At 42.5% G+C, this 22,365-nt stretch overlaps 1 protein-coding gene across 4 annotated transcripts in view; it reads left to right on the forward strand.

Annotated features, from left to right (window-relative positions):
- RNF38 (ring finger protein 38) overlaps positions 1-22,365 on the forward strand; it is a 125,675-nt gene that overhangs the window by 62,453 nt on the left and 40,857 nt on the right. For 2 of the 4 annotated variants that reach the window (XM_066987642.1, XM_013197529.3), the window contains exon 2: positions 10,100-10,170. Coding sequence is in view for 1 of the 4 variants with exons in the window: in XM_013197529.3 (XP_013052983.2) it covers positions 10,100-10,170 (71 nt within the window). In the remaining 3 variants the exon portion in view is untranslated. Of the gene's footprint in view, positions 1-10,099; positions 10,171-13,157; positions 13,300-13,510; positions 13,801-22,365 lie in introns of those variants that run through there. The other 2 variants (XM_066987643.1, XM_013197530.3) reach the window with 2 other exon arrangements.

Genomic DNA, 22,365 nt, shown 5'->3' on the forward strand with positions numbered 1-22,365 from the left:
TGCAGGGAGAGGTCCCTGGTGGAGCAGGCTGTCCTCCTGCAGCCCATGGGTCCCACACAGAGCAGATCTCCACGCTGCAGCCCCCCCGTGGAGGAGCCCCCGGTGGAGCAGGTGGATGTGGCCTGGAGGAGGCTGCGGCCCACAGAGAGGAGCCCCTGCTGGAGCTCTGGCATTGTTTCCCAGCTGAACCACAGTTGAAAAGTGGTGATGAGGAGTAGAAAGCTGCTGAGGTTATCTTTGGGATTTGGGCTCAGCTGACCTTCCTTACAGAGGCGTGAAATGCTGTTCGCCTTTCTTCAGGGTTGCCTCAGTGCAAGGAGAACCTATCTGTTTCTCAGAAAGAAGATACTTGAAAAGCATGATAACCCAATTACTAAACCGGTCTGTTTAAAACTAAAAACGTGTTAAAAAAAAAAAAAAAGAACCACAACTCCTACAACGTTATAGATTGCATTGCTGTGAAGCACAGCCTCTAGCTGGTGGTGATCCTGTCCCAGCTCCCTGGCTCTGCGGCCTGTGCTGGCCCCATCTGGGGGACCACGTTACCAGCGCAGTCTTTGAAGGAATCCCTTCTGCAAGGCTGCCTTTGGGGAGACTGTAGTTGAGCTCAGCCAGCTAATTAGTGCAAAGCAGGCAGGACATCCGTAAAGTCCTGACAGTTACGGGATCATATTTTGTACCTTGCTCTTGTGCTTTAGTATACTTAATAAGCAGTTGACCAAAAATGAAACAAATATGATATGAAGACCATGGAAAACCTTGTTCAGAAAAAAAAAGGGAAAGAAGGCATTTCTGTATCTGTGGCTAACTGCACTTGGTGGTATGTGGTTCAGCTTATGGAGCAGTTGAGTATGAGTGAAGAACGTAGATTTATCCCAAGCTAGCTTTTTTTCTTAGTAATGTGGGTATTGTTAGAATTGTGGCTCTGGTGACCTGAAATGTAGTGGGCTGCCCAGCTGCTTTATAGGTTTGTATTTACTAAGTGAAAGCTGTTCTGCTGCAACTGTATTGCTGCTGCTGGTATCCATTACAGCTAGAGCGAAGCCAGCTTCTGATTGTCATTGTGTATGTGATCACTGTTCTTGAAAACTGCAACTGTAAATGAACAGCATGTGCTACTGCCTTTCTTTGTGTGATGCAAAGTCCATGTATGTGAATTTAATGTTAGAGAACAAGTTTTAGGTGATGTTGAGTCTAGACGTAAGCTACAGATGTCATAAATGCACCAGCTGTGGAAACATCCTTTGTTATCCAAATGCACAGATGCCCAAAACATGCTTATAAGTATTTGTCATGATTTGGCAGAACTGAACTTGCTCTACAGTTTTATCTTAGGCTAATTCAAGAGGTCATATTTTACTTCAATTCTGCATCTGAAGTAATGGACAGAAAGCTGCCAAGCCTTATCTTTAACACTATTTTCATGATTTTTTTAGTTTGCCTTTGAGCTTGAATTGATTCCAGATTTCAGCAAAGCATGTGGAGTGTTTCTAGTGAAAATACATGTGTTTTGCACAGGTCTAAATCAAATGGGAATGAGCTTAGCATGTTTTGCAGTTTAAAATTGGTCTTTTTTTAACTTCACACCCTGAAACTTCAACTTAATAATGATTTCTTCTTTGTTCTCGCTTCCTACAGAAATACACAGGAAGTCTTCTGGAACTCTTATGACCTGTGTAAGCCAATGTCAGTGAATCCTATGGCAAAGTTACTTCTTTCCAAAGTGATGAGTAAGAAGTTAATTTTATGAAACTAATATTTGGAGGAAAATAACATGTTTTTCAAAAGGATGGCCTTCCAAAAAGCAGCTTTCCTTTTCTTTTTTTTTTTTTTGGAAACTGTCAGCTCTGTCTGAAGAGGTCAGCCAGCCAGCTAACTCACTAGGAACTCACTACTTTAACATATCTTCGTCAGTCTTTACATCTGCATTGTCAAAACTTTTATCAAGAAACCTAACTGGCAATCCTTGTGTACTTTGACAACAAAAGTCTTGATTGTATCTTGGACTATGGAGTGATAAGCTTGCAGAGTGCAATTACTGTTTTGTCCGAAATTATCAGTTTGAGACTAAGTGATTTTTTTTTTCCTGCCCTGTGAAAAGAACTAAATGAATTTTCATGTTTGCCTTAATGTATCTTGCATTCAGTTGATCAGTATTACCATCAGAAAAGGCCCTCTGGGTGAATACTGTTGATTTTTCCTCTCCAGGGTTCAGTCTATTGCTTCTTGCTCTCCTCGGTGCATTTCCTAAACTTTCTTGGTGTCTCTCGGGTAACTGGATTTTCAGAATGTGCGTTCTTGGTCTTGCTGCATCGTGATTTCCAGCAAAAACAAAAGGCAAAATGGGTAACGAGTAGGTTTAACGGTGCTGCAGATGTCAGGTGTGGTCATTTGCGGTTTTAGGAGACCATGCTACTAGAGGAGTGAATGGAGGCGTGTGTTGCTGCCTTAACCTCTGCAGGACAGTACGTGGAGGAGTTCAGACTGTTCTGTTACACTGCCTTTTTCTTTCCAAGTGCCTTTCTGGTATGTGCTTCTTGAACAACAGGGGTAAGTGAATGCAGGAGTTGAATGTGTCCTCAGCAAGTTCACGGATGACACTGAACAGGGAGGTGCTGCTGACTCACTGGAGGGACGAGGGGCCTTCAGAGGGGTCTGGTTGGACTGGAGCATTGGGTGGTCAGCAAGGGCATGAAGCGCAACAAGGATGTGAAGCTGTGTCTGGGACGGGGCAATGCCAGGCACAGACTGGGAGACAAGCGTCTGGAGAGCAGCTCAGCAGAAAGGGACCCAGGGGTGCAGGTGACAGCAGGCTCAGTGTGAGCCAGCAGAGTGCCCTGGCAGATGAGGGCAAACTGCATTTTGGGGTGTGTTAAACACAGCATTGCCAGTGTCTGAAGAGGTGATGCTCCCACTACATTTAGCATTGGTGTGGCCTCAGGTTGAATATTGTCTACAGTATAAAAAGGGTGCTAAGGTCCTTGAATGTGTCCAGAGGAGGGCAACAAAGCTGGTAAAAGGGCTGGAAGACATGTCCTTCTGGGAGAGGCCGAGGACACTTGGGCTGTTCAGTCTGGAGAAGAGGCCGTGAGGCGACCCCATGGCTCTGCGACTCCATCAGGAGGGGAAGCACAGAGGCAGGTGCCGGTCTCTGCTCCCTGGTCATCGATGGCAGGATGTGCAGGAATGGCACAAAGCTGTGCCAAGGAGGTTCAGATTGGGCAGTAGGAAGAAAATCTGTGCTGTGAGGGCGGTCAAACACTGCAGCAGGCTTCCTGTTGAGGTGGTTTGTGCCCCATGCCTGTCAGTGTTCAAGAGTCAGTTGGGTAGTGCCCTCAATAACATGTTTAAATTTTGGTTAGCCCTGAAGCGGCCAGGCTTGTTGGACAACATGACTTTTGGAAGCCCCTTCCAGCTGAACTGTTCTAATTCTAAATCTAAATATGTTTGCTGTTTTTTTTTTTTAACCTTACAATGTTGTCCGGAGAAGCTGTGGATGCCCCATCCCTGGAGGTGTTCAAGGCCAGGCTGGATGGGGCTTTGGGCAGCCTGGTGTGGTGGGAGGTGTCCCTGCCCATGGCAGGGGGGTTGGAGGTAGGTGGTCTTCAAGGTCCCTTCCAGCCCAAACCATTCTGTGTTTCTATGATTATATGAACTCTGAATAAAAGATAAGTTTCGATCTCAGGGATATTTATAATCTTTGTCAACTTACAAATTCTGGAATGATTTGTGGAAATAGGGTAAACAAGGCACTTAAAGCTTGTATTTTATTATTAAAGAAAAAGCTGGGTGTATCAGCTATAATTCTAGATAAAATATTTATGTAAAATTTTAATCTAGAATCCTACCTCTTTGCAGTGCTGCTGAGCCTTCTTTTACAAACACTGCTTATTCGTGTTGCTAATTACTTATGCTTAGCTAGTTAAATAATTTCAGTCTCGTTGTAATTTATCTGTACTTACTGTCTTTTCCTTTTGCTATTTCCCTCCACTAGAGACTTTTCTTAACTTCCATATTTTAACACGGGCTATATTTTGTTTGGAGACTCTGTTCTGTCAAAGAACATGACATATCTCTGCTGTTCTGTAAGAAATAAATAATGGAGCTTTGGAGACAGTTTTGCCCACAAATCACATTTTGTGTAGTTCGGGATTCTTGTGTAATTATGGACACTTACTTGAAAACAGACCCCTCAGTTTTTTTGTCTGTTCTGGCTGTCTGATCCTTACTGGAGTCGTTAATTATCCTCCTAGCAACTGGTTGCATTGTTAAAACTGAAAAGATGGATTGTAGAAATCCGTAATAAACAACGTAATATATGTGTATATGTGTATGTAAAATATTTATACATATATGCATGTGTATGCACTCATGTATATGTATGAATGTACATACATATAAGCCTGTTTGTGTGCATATATAGAATGTGGTTGACTGTGCATAGATAAATACAGAACATAGTGGTAAGCAGTAGGTGCAGGTGAATTCCTGACACAAGATTTTACTTTGTTATAAACATTGCCTACTGTCCTTGGAAGTTTCTGATTAAAAGAAAAGAAAAAAAGAAAGACAGAAAGAACTCCACCACCACCACCTTCCACGAGGCATTAACATCTATTTAATTTCAGTAACACGGTGTGTTGTGGTAGATCCATTTGCTAGCAAATACACATCTGTAAACAAAACGGCAAAGACTCTTGCAGAGCAAGCAGGAAGAAAGAGATTTAGTTTTCCTTCTACTGAATTTTAAACTTTTTTCAGCAGGCAGAATTGTCAGTGCTAAATGTCAGGTTTCCCTTCGAGAACATGAAGTAACAGACTCTGAAAGCCAGTCTTGTTAAGGGAGGAGGGGGGTAGAAATCAATGGTAGTGACAGGCTGGCTGTGGGAACATCTCTGCACTGTCACTGCTAACGATGTTAGGGACCCAGAGGAATGTGCTGCTGCTGCTGCTGTCCAGAGTTTCCTGTCTGCTGTGCAGCAGTATTTAGTACAGTGATGCAGAAACTTATGCAGGTGCCCTTTCCTCTGCAGCAACACCCATTCTCAAAACACGTATGTGAGAAAAAGGAAGTTTGTTGTAATTTTCCACAGTTCGATGCACAGGCACACTGCATAATTTAGTTCTGCTGTAAAGACCTTCAGTCCTGTTTCAGTTCTAGCCTTCATCTTTGCTTGTAAAATGGCATTATTTAGAATTTTGTTAGAATTTATCTTTATTATTATTTAGATTTTCTCTATTATATATATATTATTCTATATAATGTGTTATATAATATTTATTATTTAGAATTTATCTTTGCTTGTAAAATGGCATTATCTCTATTATTTCTGAGTGGCGTTAAGGCAAGGATCAGAACAGTTATGCTTAGTATTGAGGGGCACCACTGCAAAAAAAGGTACAGAATATTGGTCCTAATGTTGAGAAAAGTAAATATAGGGAACTTAATACAAGTTTGCTCTGTTTTCACCAACTAGAGATAAATCTGTACAATGTAGATCAAGCAAAGTAAGACCTTCCTACTTCTGAGTGCCCATCTTCAGTTTATGTGCCAAGCCTTTATACCATACTTCTAGAAGTGTTGTATTCTAATGCCTGAGTGATAAAGGAGCTGCTTTTTCATATCCCGCTATCCTTTAAGCCCAGCGTGGTTTGAATATTCTGACAGCATGAGTGAATGATTCTAAATAATGAATGTTTATAAATACTGGAAAGATTTATAGAAATAATAGAATTATAAACTATATTTTGCACATATGCCTATATAAACACTTGCATGTGTGTACATACAGATATATGTGTACATATACACGCCTATGTACATATGTGTACATGTACACATATATGTTTACTTTTGATTTCCATAATCTGTTCTTCATCTAACGTACTTTACTAGAGATTTCTAAAACCTTTTTTTTTTTAATACCTTTGCATTGAATTGATGTTACTGCAGTTCTTGATACGAGCAGATCAAAAAATCTGCAAGATGAAGTTGGGCACAAAAAAAACCCAGGATTTTCCTTTGAAAGGGGAGCTGAAGTAAATGTGCAAGTTTGTGTGTGTGTGTAAAATCTTTCTCTTTTTTTTCCCCTCTGGTGTGTTTCTCCCACAAAATCAACACATTCAATTTCTTTACGCTTTTCAAGTATATTGTCTGTAAATTTAAAACGGGAAGGTCCAGAGTTGTTTACAATGTTAGTGCAGAAGAGAGATGTTTAAGGGAAACCCCAAATCTCATGAAATCTAACACAATACTCAGGAGCTCACAGTTCCAGGCTAATGTGAACTGGCACCTTGAGGTGCCGCAGAGCTACAGGTGCTTGCAGAGGAAGGAGCACGTTGGACTGCGTGGTGTGGGTACCTGCTGTTCCCTGTCTGCATTACTATCAGGAAGTGAGTTCACCCTTTTGACTGGAGACTTGAGTCATAATTGGTGCAAAGCAATTCAGAAGTTTATTAATTAGTTATGGGGAAACTGGTACAGCAGCAAAATCATCACTGGTCGGCCATCAAAGAAGTTTGCAATTATGTTCCAATGCATATGATTATGCCCTCCTAGGTAGCTGCTAATTATAGGTTTGCAGTCTAATGACCACTGAATCGCAGCTGTGGGAGCACGGCGATGTGTCTCGCCACTGCTAGCACTCCCCGCAGCATGTCTTAGAGGTACAGAACTGACCGAGAGCCCGTCGGGCTGTGCGAGGGACTTGGCTCCGCAGCTCCACCTCATCAGTGGCTGGAGGTGTCAGCGCTCCTCCTCTTTCTTCTCCAGGTGACTTTATTACTTATTCTCTGTTTTCCCGAGTTTGGGGCCAGCCATGTGCTTCCCAGACATCTCCTTCATTCCACCCACTCTCCAAATTCATTCCTGTGGTATTAGTCCTGTGACCGCCTCCACCGCCAGCCACATTCCCCAACACCAAAAGAGAGTCAGGCTTTTCAGCGTGAGGATTCCCAGCACATTCATACACGTGGAAGTCACGCTGCTAAAGAGGATTTTCTGCTGCGTGGCCACTCCAGAACGGGGCTGCAGGAATTTTGACACTTTTATGTTTATTATTTAGTACATGCATATATTTACATGAAGTCCTCTTTTAACCTTTGTGAGTTCACATTGGACTGGCTTCAGGAAGCAAGCATGTGTGTATGCCGCATTCAGAACAGCAAGGAATAACCGTGTTTGTGCAACCTGTAAAATTAAGCTGCATCTAATATAATCCAGGCTTGACAAGGTGGGTGTAGACATGCAAATTTTTCACCTGAATTTCAGGCAATACACTTCTCTGTGCGTGTTTAAACTTTTTGTGCATGTTGCAGCCATGTGAGAGCAGCATCTAAAAATTCTGATTGTGTAGATAGGCACCAGGGTGCTATTATTTAGCTCTCTGCATTATCTGCTGTGTTTGTGATAACACTTAAGTTTTCAGCATTTGAAAGCACATTTGCATGCAAAAAAAAAAATTAATAATAGATTTTCTTAAATAGTTTTCTTGTCTTTTTCATCCTAACCTGCTAGACCAAAATAGCTATGAAAAGTGCAACTCTAGATTCAGTTCAAAGTCTGCTTGTGAGCCCAAATGCCTAGCAGTTTGCAGTAAACTGTGACAGCTGAATCAAGTTTTTTAGTTTGGGTACTAGGAACAGATGCCAAAAAGAAAACTGTATGACATCTGAAGCTGTTTTTGTTATCTCAAGACAAATAAATATGTGGCCTTTTTATCTATATTTAATTATCTTTTATTATATTGATGTATTATTTATGTAAACTGTAACTGATTAGTAATTTCCGTGGAAAATTTATGTTTTAGTTTATTTGTTTGGGATTTTTTTTCCAAAAGGATATGTAGATTCTGGCAGTGTGTTCTGGTTCCTTTTTTTTTTTTTTTTATTTCCTGAGAGTGGAACCATGGGATTATTAAAAATTTAACTGGCATCTGCTTTCTTAAGGAGTTATTCCATCCTGGAAATGCTGGGGGAACTTGGGGACGGGGGGAAAGTCCCGTCCCATCCCGTCAATAACATACAGTTCTGGTAGCTCGTGAGAAGTTAAATGTGTAAGTCTTGAGGGGGAGGGAGGGGAATAACCAAACAACATATTTAAAAGTGCTCTTTTCTTTAAAAGTTGCAGTGTTTAAAGGCATGTGGCTTTTTAGCTGACTTCAGAGGTAACATGTTTCTGCAAAACTACCACACAGCAAAGCATTTATCGAGGAACCGAAGCTTCTATTTCTGATCTGTGGGGGTGTGAGGAAGCTCTAATCCGACCCAGCACACGAGCGTGGATTCCTGTGCTTTGCTATAAAACGAAACCAAGTAAAATACCTTCTGCGTGTGAGAGCCAAACAGAGCTGTAGGTGGTGTAGCCTACAGGATCCTCTGCTACCACATTTTTTTAAGAGATTTGCTTCCTTTATGTATTAAAATATGCTAATGGTGAGCATTTGTAAAATACCATTGTGCATTCTTACACGTTAAGAGCTTCTAAGAATTGTCAGCTCTAAAACAAACTCTGATTTGGAACAGAAGGAAATCGTACACGTATCACGTGATGGGATGAAGTTTTTAGCAGTACCTGACAGGAAAAAGGAAGTCAAGTGCTTTATTCTTTTTAAGAAAGTCAGGGTATGTTGGAGTTCTCTTGTGGATTAAATTTGATGCTTTGATGGAGACTTTTTTTTCTTGGGAAAAGTAATGTTTAAGTGGATGAGTGAACTTATGTTAAAGTTTTTCCGATTTAATCTTGTTCAGCTAGTATGTGCAACTTCAAACCTGTGGACAGAAAAACTGGAGGCTGTCAGATATTTTATGAAACTTGGAAACGTCAGGATAGGATCTACATGCAGCCGTGACAAGAATTGTTTCCCAGTAGCTGTGGTAAAGCTGGCTAATCTGCAAGTGTGTGATTCAAGCCTAAAACGATGCGAATTGGCTGAAGATCGCGATGAGTAACATCCAGAGGCTAAGCGCTGGATAGGGCTCAGTGTGCTGTCACAGGCTGTGCCTGTGGTGCCTGTGCTGCAGGGTTCAGCAGTGGCTCCTTCAGGAACGTCTACTCTGGCTGCAGCACGCCTACAGCTCAGTGGAGGGGAAGGAAACTCGTTTTCCCTCTCTCCCGTTCTTTACTTTCTATTTCAGAAGTCAGTGGGCAAATGCAATTTTAATGCTAAATACGTTGAGTCTTATCTGAGGCAGCGATGGCAATAAGGAGGGACAAACATTCCCTCACCCAGTCACAGGGCTTTAAGGGGCTTACATTAACTGACCATCATTTCTGCTTATGGCAGAATAAAAAACTTTTTTTTTTTCGCCTTTGGCAGTATAAAACCAACAATAGCTGTTACTCCACTCTTGTAGTTTCTAAGCAAGGAAAAAACATGCGAAATAAATCTGTACAATGTAGGGGTTTTGTAAGTCTGTTTTGTAAATCTAAGAAGTTTGAGAATCTGTGTGGATACGATCAAACTTCAGTTTGGTTCTCTCCTTAGACAGAAGTCCCATGACCAGGTGAGTCTTTGCAGAGGTGTGCTGTACCCCATAAGAGAATGTGGCATAAAGAAACCTGTTGAAAAACCTTAAGGCAGAAACTCCGCTATGGACAAGACTGATAACAACAAAGCAAAGCTTTTCTGCTTTGACCTTGGATCTTTCCGCTCACTCTTATTCCTAACATACCATTGGAGAGAGACTTGTTTTGTGGCTAACCAGGGTGCTGAAAATTTTCTGTAGTAAAAGATATGGGGCAGGACTGCACCACCTTAATGTGGAGCGTGTAGCTTCTCTCTGTTTGTGTCTGTGCATATGTACTTTGCTGCATATGTTTGCCTTGGATTGATGAAGTAGTTAGTTCTAATTTTGTTCTGTTTAAATATTTGGAAAAAATCTGCGTGGAGATATTGCTGGCACATTGTGCAAAATGCATCTCTGATGCTTATTCCAGGATCAGATTTAAATGTATGACTTGTCAGACATAACTCTTCGGCAACTAAATCTCTCTTCTGTGTGTGGAAAAAAAAATCTGGCTGGTACATTTGTCTTTACTTTTAGCATTCACAGGAATTGGGTTATCACTTTAACAATTTTTCCCCAACTTCTTTTGTAGGTAGCATTGGTACTTCCTTTCAATGCCAGTCAATCCATCAAGATCACATTTGCAGCGATGACAGTGATAAGGTGAGGCATACATAAATTTTTCCTTCAAAAGATGCATATATATATATATATATTTATGTATTGCTTTTACTATATAAAAACTGTTTGTTATGCAGGCGTAGAAGTCAATTTTAAAAATTAGTCTTTGAACTCTTTGGCATGTAAAGAAATATACTTTATTCAGGACAATCTCTTAGTAAATGAAGGAGAAATTTATGTTGTACAATATTTTTCTTTTTCCTTGCATTCCCGTGGTAAACGGTGGTTTGCCATATTGATGCTCTCAGTTAATAAAGCAATGTTGCTGCTAACGGTTAGGTAAGGTAGGATGTCTTACTACTGTTGCTTCAGAAGTTGTAGACTAGCTAAGTGTTCAAGGTGTTCAAGCTTTTTTTGTTGGTGGTTTTTTTTTTTTTGGGGGGGGGGGTCTTTTTTTCTTTTTTTGTGTGTTTTGTTTTGTTTTGTTTTGCGATGGCTGTATTTTCCTGTACTGCTATTGGGAACTTCAGGTTTTACACGTAGGAAACTCACTCAGTAGTGCAGTCTTAAAACACCAACCTCTCCAGTAACATATAAGTGTTTTCCTAGTCATTTTTGACAAGAAATCACATTCTCAGATTGGCTCGCAGTTGGTAGCACACTGGTTGTTAAACGTTCAATGTTACTTGGATCAGTAGCGTCAGGCTGGCATACAGAAGAGAAGAGTTTTCACACTGAACTGCTTGTGAGACTTTCCTTCAAGTTACCGGTATTGTTGATGGGTTTACCCTAGACTTCAACTGTCCTTAAGTAATTAAGAGATTTTAACTTCAACTGTCCCTAAGAGATTTTAGAGTACTTAAGATTTTAGAGTAATTAAGCAAATTGATAAACATTCATTCAACATATAACAGGTACTACATTGTTTGCAAGTATGACACTTGATCGTAAGCTTACTTTTTGGCTTGACGTGGCTGGAAAAGGGCATATATTAGTCAAATTTTAAAGATCATTCTTAGAAATGAGATCTGCATCTTAGTGCCTTGATAAATGCAAAACCCCTTGTATTTTAAAATCCTGGAATAGGTCAATTTTATAGTTATTCCAGCTCATCCCAGCACTGGATTTGTTCTCACTGCAAGTTTCTTTTACTGCTGTACTGCTTTTTTTTTTTCTTTTTTCCCCTCTCCCTCTTTTTAAAAATGTGTTTGTTTTCAGGGAGCATGCTATATTTGGGGCTTGGTTTAACATACAGATACTGGACAAACATGCTATCCACAATATGGGAAAATTACTTTGTTTCCTGTTGATTAGCTGGTCATGAATTGTGAAACTCTAACAGAGATATTTTCTCTACTTTGTTTCCAATGTCTGAAAATATTCTCTGTAGATCAAAAAACCAACCAAACAAAAACAGCTAAACTCCCTTTTTTATTATTGTTTTTTATTTCTTGTGGTGTTGGAGCTATTTTTGAAGATGCTTAAAGACAGAGTTCCAACATCACTTTCTGCTGTGCTTGCTCACAGCAAGTAAAAGTCTTTGCTGTCCTTCCACTTTGGAGAGATAAAGCTGAAGGTCGCTTTTACATGATAGATCAGAAGTGGGAAAAATGTGGAAGAGGAAAAAAAAATAGTATAAAGGGCAGAAGATTTTGTTTAATGTTTCCTTGCGCAGTTAGCAGTTGTCCACACCTGGTGGTGCTACCTGGGGAAAACAGCACAGGAAAGTGTTAGTTCCTTTTACCTGCATTGTATTCACAGCTTTCTTTTGGTCCTAGTGCTCTCCGTTCCTGCAATATTCTTGGGTGAGAAGCAGGTGGTGGAAATTTCCTTTCAGACTGGCACTCTCTTTTAGCATTCTTCCTTTTCTGTCATTATGCGGAGGAACACACTCTAGATGTTGGATTGAAAGAAAACTGAGGGAAGACAGTCATATCAGGGTAATTAAAGCTGTTTTAAGGCTTGTTGGAAATTCTGTTAGGTAATTCACAGGTTTAAGGGGTGGGAATGGAAGGGGTGGCAGCTTACCTGGCTTGAGATTCAGAAGAGCGCACGTATGATCTTTTGAGTCGATTGGCATAGCATCTGCCTCCGTATTGATAGAGGAATTGGGGCAGAACGTTGTTTTTTTTTTTATTATTAATATTACAACTTTAAGGATGGTGGGTGAAAAGCATGTTTCACATTGGTATTGATTCTACACCAGAAGAGAATTCCACGCTGTAAAGGCCCACTGAGGTGGAACAAGTATAAAAGCAGAAGGAATCAGTTTGGGGTGAATTCCAGGGAAATGTGTTCTCCCTCTGGTGTCAGTTCTCTGGGGTAGGAGCTTCGGGTTTTCTGTGAGAGTACACGAAGCTGCTTCTCTCGCATTTTATGGGAAGTTCTAGTTGATACCTTGATTACGATGGCCACGTGTTTGGAAAAAAAATCCTGAGCGGACACCTGTGCTTTTTGTTCCTGTGACGTGCCAGTGAACGCTGTGCTTCTATTTTAAAGGAGGAGATGGAGCACTAATGCCTAGTTAACAGCACGGGGGGGGGGATATAGGCTAAAGGAATGCCTCATGTTCTGCTTATTTGCTTTTTGAGGAGTTGCGTTATGTTTTGGTTTTGTGTTTTGTTTAAGCGTAAGTAGCTCTTCCTAAAGGCGGTTGGTTGCGATACCGGAGTACCGCAGCAGTTCCCTACCGCTCCCTGCTTTTCTGTTCCACACGGGCATATATTTCCGTGTCGGTTGTGAACTGGCTGTGAGCTCCAAGCGGGAATTTCGTTGATAACCGGTTTTGTTCTCTTTATTTCTTTATTCGTTTCGTGACGCGCCGGTGCGGAGCGGGGCACCCTCCTTCCCTGTGGTGTACCCGATTTTCGGAGGGGGAGGGGGGAGGGAGCAGGGGAGGCGGGGCGGGGCCTCGCCCGGCGGAGGGGGGGGCGTGGCCTCTCCGGGGTGGGGGGGTGGGGGGGGCGTGGCCCGGTGCCTGCCGGCGGGCGGGTGCCAAACAAAGGGCGCCGCGCGCGGGGAGAGGGAGGGAGCGTGGCCACCGCCCTCCGCCCCGCCCCCTCCCGCGCGGGGGGCGTGACGTCACCGTGTCCCGGCGAGCGTCCGGCGGGGGGCGGAAGATGGCGGCCGGCGGAGGCGGTGGCGGGGGGCCGCGGGGGGGGGCGGCCGCAGGTACCGGCGGGCGGGGGGGGGGGGGGGGGGGGGGGGCGGGGCCGTGGCGTCGGCCGCGGTAAAGGGGTCGGCGGCGCTGGGCCCGGCCGGCCTCCGCGGCACCTCCGCTACGTGGGACGGCAGCGCTGCCGGGCCCTCGCGGGGTTCGGCACGGCGGTGCGGGCACCGGGGGGACCGTGAGGCGGCAGGTGGCTGCGCTCCCCTGCCTGAGCCCCGGTGGAGGGTTTGGGGCGCCTCCGCTGTCCGCGGTCCGGCGTCGCCTCGGAGGGGCTGGGAGAGGGGAAGGGGGGCGGCGGGGGCTGGCAGCGCGTCGCTCGGGGCTGCGGCGGAGCGGTGTCGAGCCCGCTGCCCGGCCCTGGTGCCTGTGTACCGTGAGTGGGGGGCTTCTTTATCCTCAGAGCAGAGAGGCCCGCGCCGCTTCCGTGAGAGGCACAGCCTGAGACCGATCGCACGCTGAGGTGTTTTCCTGCAGACGCTCGCTTTAGGTCGCGGTCCTTTAGCGTAAGTAACTCGTTTGCCTCTTCCGCGCAGCTTCGTTAGGCTCAGAAACTTAACGACCGCGTATAGCGCTTGCACGCTGAAAGGGGTTTTTGGGGGGTGGTCTTTGGAACAAAACGTACGTTTCGGTAAGTTCTTGGACCAGGCGGTGATGGAAATGGGAACGGTAAGGTGAGCACGTGCGCTAATAGTCTGCCTTATTTTGGTGTTTCTCCGTGATGAGGTGTCTGTGCTTACATGCTTGTTCTTACATGCTGTCTGCTAAGAAAACAGCTCTGGGTGCAGTTGCCAAATATATGCTCCGTACCCACTCCTAGGGATTTTGTTATTTGCTGGCCCAGCAGCTTCCATAATTGCTCTGCAGCACTAAAAGAATGAAAAATGCAAACCTTCTTTTTCAAGGCAGGATTGCAGCTGAGGCAGTAGAGATTTGCTGTTCTGAGAAAGCGGAAAAAAATCCGTTTGTGGAGCAGTTAGAGAGCGGAGGGGGGTGCGCGGTCATTCAGAGGATCAAGCGTGAGACAGGAGAGCCAACGAGGTGGTGCCGTGGCAAGTTTAACGGCTGGTGGAAGTCAGTAATGTTTGTCTTCCTTAATCACCAAACCCTGGAAGAAAAAACGAACACGTACATAGTATAACAATGTGTTGAAGGTTTCCATGGGCTTGTTACCAGCAAATAGTACGTGTCAATACAGGTACTTGCAAGAAGGAAAATAGCGGGGTTCGTAAGTTAGGGATCTCAAGATTTTCCTATGGGAAACTGACCTTGCCATCTCCCTGACTTTCAGCACACTCTAAATTTTGATCTACGTACGCATTTTTTCTGCAATTTGCTTTCTGGGTTGTTTTGGTTTGTATTTTGCTTAAACAAAAGGTGTGATAAATCTGAAATTGAAGTTACGAGTTTAACCGTCCTTGCTTTGCACTTGAAGTGGCAGGGGAGTCATAGTGTGTAATTGTCTTTACTTTTTCTGGGAGGTATGGATTTGTCTCAGAAACGGATATCAGGGCTGGTACAGGTGTGATTTGTGAAATTTATGCATAAGCTTATCCGCATGGATTTTTTCAACATGGTTTATTGAAGTTGTTATAGGAGATAATGGTTTAAATTGATTGCTATTGACAAAGTTACCTGTTCAGCTCCAGTAAGAAAGTTTTTGAGAATTAAATGATTTCTATATTCTAATTCAAGAGTAGTACAAAACTTGTAGAGTTGTGAATACAAGAGAGTTCTTCAAGACTACTATTGAAAAGCAAATTGAAACTTAAGCGGTAGTCTTATTGCTTTTCAAAACCATCTTACATGTTTGTCCATGGAAACAATACGGGCTAAACTGCTAGTGCATTTAATGGGGATTTGTATGGAGCGAGTCTTAGACTCCCTCCTAAAGGTCTTTAATTTAACCTTTGTCAGGAGCTCTTCCTCTGCACCCCAAAGAGGAACATGAAAGGTAGGAGTGAGGGCACAGATGGAATATGAAATTTCTTCCTATTTAGGAGAGTTGGAGAGTTGAGTTTGATTGTTGAGGCACTGATTCTTGAAACATCTGTGAAGAGACTTGACAACCAGTTCGTGCTGAAATGTAGCTTTTGCTTTTCTTCTCTGTGTACGTTTGTGTAGCAAGTTGAATAATTCATTACAGCATGTTTAAATTCTGTTGTGGACGAAACTTGCCTAGGTCTTCTCTGATTTAAAAGGAAGACTTTCGTGGTTCTTGCTCTGGCTTCGCGTGGGATTAGTCCTCTTGAAAAATCAGGTAACCTTCCTTTGCTCTTTGGTGCCCTCTACTGATATCTGATGGTCAGAACGCCTAAAGCTAGGGCTTTTTTTTGTCTTCAACTGCAACAAAACGCTAACAGCAGCTGCTAGTGAAAAGCAGTGGGAGGGAGAAGAAAGGAAGCTCTATTGCACCTTAAGTGTTTTGCTGATTGCTGTCTGACCAGTTTGTCTGGATCGCTTTGGAACTGTTCCTCTCTTGGTAGAAAAATAGTTAAGTAGCATAGAGCTGCCTCGCCAGGTACCTTCAACAGGCTTTCCAGCTGTATAAAGACTGGTGGCTTTGCTCTCTATCACCACTTGCTCTCCCCTTGCAGAAAAACAGGCTTTCCAGAGTTGCTGTCCTGGAGATTTTTACCTCTTGGTTCACTTCTGATAACTTTGCCTTTTGTATTTGTCACTACAATCATACAGTGTTTGTTTGTTTTTTGTGTGTTTTTTTTTTTTTAAAAAAAAAGAAAGGAAAAAAAAAGTGCTGTGCTTCTTCATATGAGCACTGCTACACATCCTAAATTTTATTTGCTTTCTGTTTAAGGAGCCCTTTAGTCTGGTGAGTCTTACAGTATTTTCCTATCACTGAGATCTCTTGATGCCTCTGTCCTAGGCAAACTCACCAGTGGCTTGAACTCACCTGTATCCTCTCCAGAGCCTCCTACTGATAGCCTTGTGTCTGTCTTTGCCAAATCTGTTCATTCTTTGATAGAATTACCCATTTTTTTCTTTCACGTTGCAGCAAGGGTAGTACAACTTATGTTGCTGCTAAGCAGGGGGTCTGTCTGGAAGCCTTCATCAAAGCTTTAGGAAATAGCCTTCTTTCTGAGAATTTTTCTTCCTTGCACAGGTGATTTCCTTTAAAAAAATGTAGCGTGATGAATATTTTTGTTGAGCTGCACTTTTAAAATCTGATTCTTAGAAACCAGTTGTGAAGACACATTTAAAACTACTTTGACACTAAATGCTGAAGGGGGGGCGTTTTGTTTTGGTGTCCTGTGTGTGTATCTGTTGGCAAAACATCTGGACTGAATATAAAACAAGAGTGGTGATGTAGAGGTTGGAGTCAGTAAGAATAGCTATTCTTTTTAAGTAATGCGGGAGGAACTTGTGGAGACAAATGGCAAAGTACTAAGTGGATGAGTATGGATTTAAGAGAAGCATTCAGATGTGAACGCACAGTCTGGCAAGACCGGTTATGTATTTGGGCATTTTTCAGTATAGAGTAGGGCTTAGGACAGTATAAGAGAGAAGTACAGATCTCAGTGAGTTTCTTACACACTTTGTCCTTTTTTTTCCTTAGGAAAATAGGGGTGGGGATCAAGAAGCGATTCTGCAAACCATGCTTATTTGAGTGCATTTGGTGGAGTGAGGCTTTCTTTCTTCAACACACCCTCTGATACATATCATCTGTTTCATTAGTTTGTTTGTTTTAACAAAAGTTACTCTAACTTTGCCTGAAAATGATTCCTATTCTTTAAAGGAAATGAAGAGAAAATATGTAGACAATTATAAACTGTTTCCTGAAGCTGAGAACCTGCAATGTTTTATTATATTTCTCTTTCAGGTTAACTCAGTGAGCAGAAAATATATATTATTTCCTGGTTTTGCTATCCACCATAGTTTGTTGTGTAAATTAAGAAGAGTAAGTGTGCTATCCATTATATCCCTGTAAGGGTTATATATATGTATAGATGACATATGCAAGATGACGGCCTCCTGCTGTGCATTTTTCGTATGGGTAGAGGAATCAGCTGCTTTTGCAACAGTTAGTATGTTCAGAGGACTTGTGGTGAGTCTGACACACACACAAATGAAGTTTTTGAAACTACAGAGGGTAAAAGTTGTGCTTAAAACTCAGCTTGATGGCAAAGGGAATATTTTTTTTTCCAAAGCTATTATATTAAAAATTATATTAACTTACATAAGCTGTTAGTAAAAATTGAATGGCTTATGTAGGCTTAAGGAAGTGTCTGATATGGGCATAGCTTTAACAAGTTAGTTAACAGGATGCCATCTGTAATGTCACGTTCAGTGGGCCTGCCATTGTGTTCCAGCATTTGTAGATGATGCAGAGAGTTTGCTTGTCCTGGACTGTGTGAATGATGAAGTAATGCCTTTATATTTGTTTCAGCTGTGAAAACGTCCTCATGTGAGAGATAGAAGATTCCTCATGTGTTCCTAGAAGGAAGGAACAAAGTGTCAGAATTGGGAGAAGTAGAGAACCAAAATGCCATGTGAGAGGAGCCCTGATGCCTTGGTAGTGGAGAGCACGATGTAGTCAGCTCTGTATTCTACCGTGTTGCAGTTGTACTGCATGCCGTTTGGGGCACGTATTCTCACTCGGTTCTGTGGGATCACCTCAGAGAGGAAAAAGGTTGGAGAAGGTAGAACCTAGAGTGCCTTTTCTTAGCATTAAGTATCTTGGCACTCTGTAAACTTGCAGGCCTGTGTTTAAATGCAACTCTTTTTTGGTCTGATGACAGACATTTTTTATACTAATACCAGGGTGCGGAAGATGCAGTATACTGAAGAACTTTCTGTTTGCATCGCAGTTTAGTCCTGCTAGTTGGGTAGGTTGGTTGTTTTGTGGATTCTTTCCTTGGTTTCTGAAATGGGTTAGGAGTATTTGTTTAGCCTTCACATTTCCAGCAACATGCAATGAGTAGAAGAGTGTAAAGAGTAAACTTTGGTATGTTGCTGAAGAAATTAGACTCTCAATTCGCGCAGGTTCTGAGAATGCATAATAACACATTAACACAACAAGAAATTTCTAGTTGTATGGAAGGCTGGACAGAGACGTGCATCTTTTGCTAACACAGCAAAACATTGTGACTACATGCGAAGCTGGTGAAGGCAACCAGGTATGAAAATGCTCTACCACAATAGGCACTGAGGTGTTTTGTAATATTTTTGATAGCAAATCCAGCACCAGAATTGTGTTCCTGACTTACCTTTGTGCCTGCTGTAGTAAGGACTAGTATACTAGTATAAAATACATTTCTATCAGTGTGAGTGTAATCTTCTGGGGGTTGACATTTGGTGAGGATTAATTTAAATCATGTATGTTAAGTTCCATTTAAAAAGTATTAATGTGTCAAAAATTGGCTCGTGCCTCTGTAAAAAACAGTGTAGGTGCTTAGGTAGCAGTATGCTTGAGTTCAGTGTTTGGATTTTCTTTAACATAGAAAGAAAACATGGTAAGCTTCTAACATTTGTTTACCTTCGTAAGACATTTCAGTCTCCAGTGCTGAAATGCTAGCTTAGCCACTTACACATTCTGCATTTAATGTCTCCGTACATGTGCTTTTGTACATATATGTATAAAGGTTAGTGTGGGGAAAAATACTTTATCTGCAAAGAGTGATTGTTTCCAAACAGTCTACTGTCTCTGGTGACATACCTGTACGGTAGTTTCACACATCTAAATGAAAATGTCAATAGCGAGTACATGCAAAAAACTATTTGTAGAGATGACTTTGATATGGAAATAACTCTCTCAGACTCAAAGAATATCTGAGTTGGAAGGGACCCACAAGGATCATCATGTCCAACTCCTGGCTCCACACAGGACCACCCAAAATCAGCCCATGTGTCTGAGAGCACTGTCCAAATTCTTCCTGAACTCCGGCAGGCTCAGTGCCGTGACCTGGCAGCCTGTCCCAGTGCCCGACCACCCTCCGGGTGCAGAACCTTTCCCTAACCCCCAGCCTGACCCTCCCCTGTCCCAGCCCCATGCCGTTCCCTCGGGTCCTGTCGCTGTCCCCAGAGAGCAGAGCTCAGCGCCTGCCCCTCCACTCCCCTTCATTGCTCTGGGCTGAACAAACCCAGGGACCCCAGTTGCTCCTTGTACATCTTGCCCTTCAGACCCTTCACCATGATTGTAGCCCTCCTTTGGACACTCTCTGATAGGTTTATGTCCTCCTTATACTGTGGCACCCAAACCTGCACACAGCACTTGAGATAAGGCCGCACCAGCGCAGAGCAGAGCGGGACAATCCCCTCCCTCAGCCAGCCAGCAATGCTGTGCCTGATGCACCCCAGGGTACAGCTGGCCCTTTTGGCTGCCGGGGCACGCTGCTGACACATGTTCAGCTTGCCATCAAGCAGAACCCCAGATCCCTTTCTGCAGGGCCATGTCCTCCAGCCTCTCATCCCCTGCTCTCTACATATATCCAGGGTTGCCCCATTCCAGGCACAGCATCCAGCACTTGCTCTTGTTAAACTTCTTATTGTTGGTGACTGCCCAGCTCTCTGTTTTGTCAAGATCTCTGCAAGGCTTCTCCACCCTCGAGGGAGTCGACAGCTCCTCCCAATGTAGTGTTGTCCACAAACTTATCTGAAGTATACCTTCAGGTCCTGCATCCAAGTCATTTATGAAAACGCCGAAGAGAACTATCATTTTTAGATTTCATGAGGTAGGGGTCCCTATTCAGGAAAAAAAAAAAAAACACCTTGATGAAATACGATAAATAATATTTACCTTATTTGATTTATTTAGAATTACTGAATTTGCTTTAATTCATTTATGTGATAAATGATTGCAAAATATTTTCAATTTTGAATGTGAAAATATGAATTTTGAATTAAAAAGAAATATTTAGTTTTGTTTGCATGCAGCAAGTATTGCATGCAATATCAGCATTTGCAGTAGCAAATACTATTGAAATTCAGATTGAAGAACTTCGTAATGGCTGTGTGTTTCCTTAATTCTTAGAGGCTGCTTCAGCATTAGAAAAGGAGATGCTTCAGATGTGATTTATGTGTTGCATCTTAGTATAGCTGTCCTTTTTGTATAAGCAATAGAACAGGGAAATAATGGAATGTGTAGTCTTTCTAAACACAATTTGCTGCTTTTCTTCTTGATGCTGAGGATGATGCAGTGTGCTAAATATGATGCTAAGTTTTTTTAAAACTTTTATTGTTCTTTTGTGTGCCTTTTAAATTCTCATGCAGCAAATAAACATTCCCGGGTTTCGTATAAGAAACTGGCAAATTCTTCAGGCTGTTTAAAATATTATTTCCTGTGTGAACCTTAGGCAGTTTAGGCTTAGCTGTCTGATAATTGTTTTTTTTTATGTGTCTCCTAAAAACACAGTTAAGTGAGAATTGCATTTCAGAGAGGGAAGTACTACAAAGGAACCCCTGGAAATGTTTATGGAGCCTGTCAGCCTGCCGTTGAATAAACCACATATTCAATATTCAGATTAATGTGTTTTAATCGTAAGTAAAATTAAGTGTTGCACTTTGTGGAATGTGTTTTACGGTATCCATATGTGGTTTGCATTCCTCCGATCTTTTGCAGATCTTATTTGCGTGCCCCCAATCTGTTGCAGGAACACTTTGCATTTAGGGGTTCATTGTCATTTCTGGTAGCTGAAGAACAACAGTAGCCATTGTGTTCATTGTCAGTACATACAAATTCATCCTATTAACCATGAACGAATTATGGATGGCCCAGAAAGATCACTGGGAAGCGTTCTTAGTACAGTTGTTAGATGCACAGTCTAGCTGATAAATACCATCATGGTTTTGAAACACTGAAAAAAAGTGGACTTGCATCCTCTTTGTACTGCATTTAATAATGTTAATCCCACTTTACAAATTGTATTCTTTTTAGTAGATACTGTGTAATATTTCCCTATTTCATTATCAACAGGGCTAATTAAGTCACAGAAATCTGATGTATGTAAACCTGCCACAGCAAATTTTATATTGGCAACCTAACATTGTAGATCGGTTTCCATTTTTAAGCTGTCATTACTAATTTTTTTTCTTATCCAATGGTGATATTTCAAAAGCAAGTTCGGAGGAAATGTAGGCTTCCTTTCAGAATGATGTGCTTTCTAGGGACTCTTCTGTCTCTAAGAATTAAAATATAGTGTTTCTTTCCTAATCCCACAGAGAGGAGGCCATAAGGGGTTTTCTTCTGAACTATTTTTTTTTCTTCTGTAACCATAGAAATGGGTATTAGTGTTTCTTGATCACTCCTGAAATTTTCATCTCAAGTACTGGTTACATACCACCAATTTTCTTAAATCTCGAGAGTCCCTTCTGAAGTGCAGTGGCAAAAAGTATCCCATTTTAAATACTCTGACACATACATGGTGTTCAGTGGTAAACTGTATATATTCGCAGGAATACTTCTCCAGACCTCTACACCAAGGTATTAGTTGAGTTGCTTTTTGCTGCATTCACAGGAAAACGCTACTAAAAGCCTAGTGCGCAGCATGCAGTGAAGATCAGTTACTGCTTTGATCTGTGTTGTCTCAGATTCACAGAATGGTTGTAGTTGGAAGGGACCTCTGGATACCATCTGGTCCAGCCCCCTGCTCAAGCAGGGTCACACAGAGCAGGCTGTCCAGGACCATCTCCGGGTGGGTTTTGAAGATCTCCAAGGAAGGATACTTCACAAGCTCTCTGGGCAGCATGTGCCAGTGCTTGGTCACCCACACGGCACAGAAGTGCTTCCTGATGTTTGCACAGAACCTCCTGTGCTCCAGTCTGTGCCCACTGCCTTTGTCCCCTTACTGGGCACCACTGACAAGAGCCTGGCTCCATGTTCTGGACACCTTCCCTTCAGGTACTTGTACACACTGATGAGGTCCCTCGTGATCCTCTTCTCCAGGCTGAGTGGTCCCATCTCTCTCAGCCTTTCCTAATAGAGGTGCTCCAGATCATTCTTCACCCATCTGGCTTTTCACTGGACTCTCTCAGTGCCTCCCTCCCTCTGTTTTGTACTGGGGAGCTCTATGCTACAGGTATTTTCTCTTAAGACTTCTGGACCTACCCCAACAACT

This window comes from Anser cygnoides, chromosome Z (genome assembly GCF_040182565.1).
Source record: "Anser cygnoides isolate HZ-2024a breed goose chromosome Z, Taihu_goose_T2T_genome, whole genome shotgun sequence".
In the NCBI taxonomy this organism is placed as follows: domain Eukaryota; kingdom Metazoa; phylum Chordata; class Aves; order Anseriformes; family Anatidae; genus Anser; species Anser cygnoides.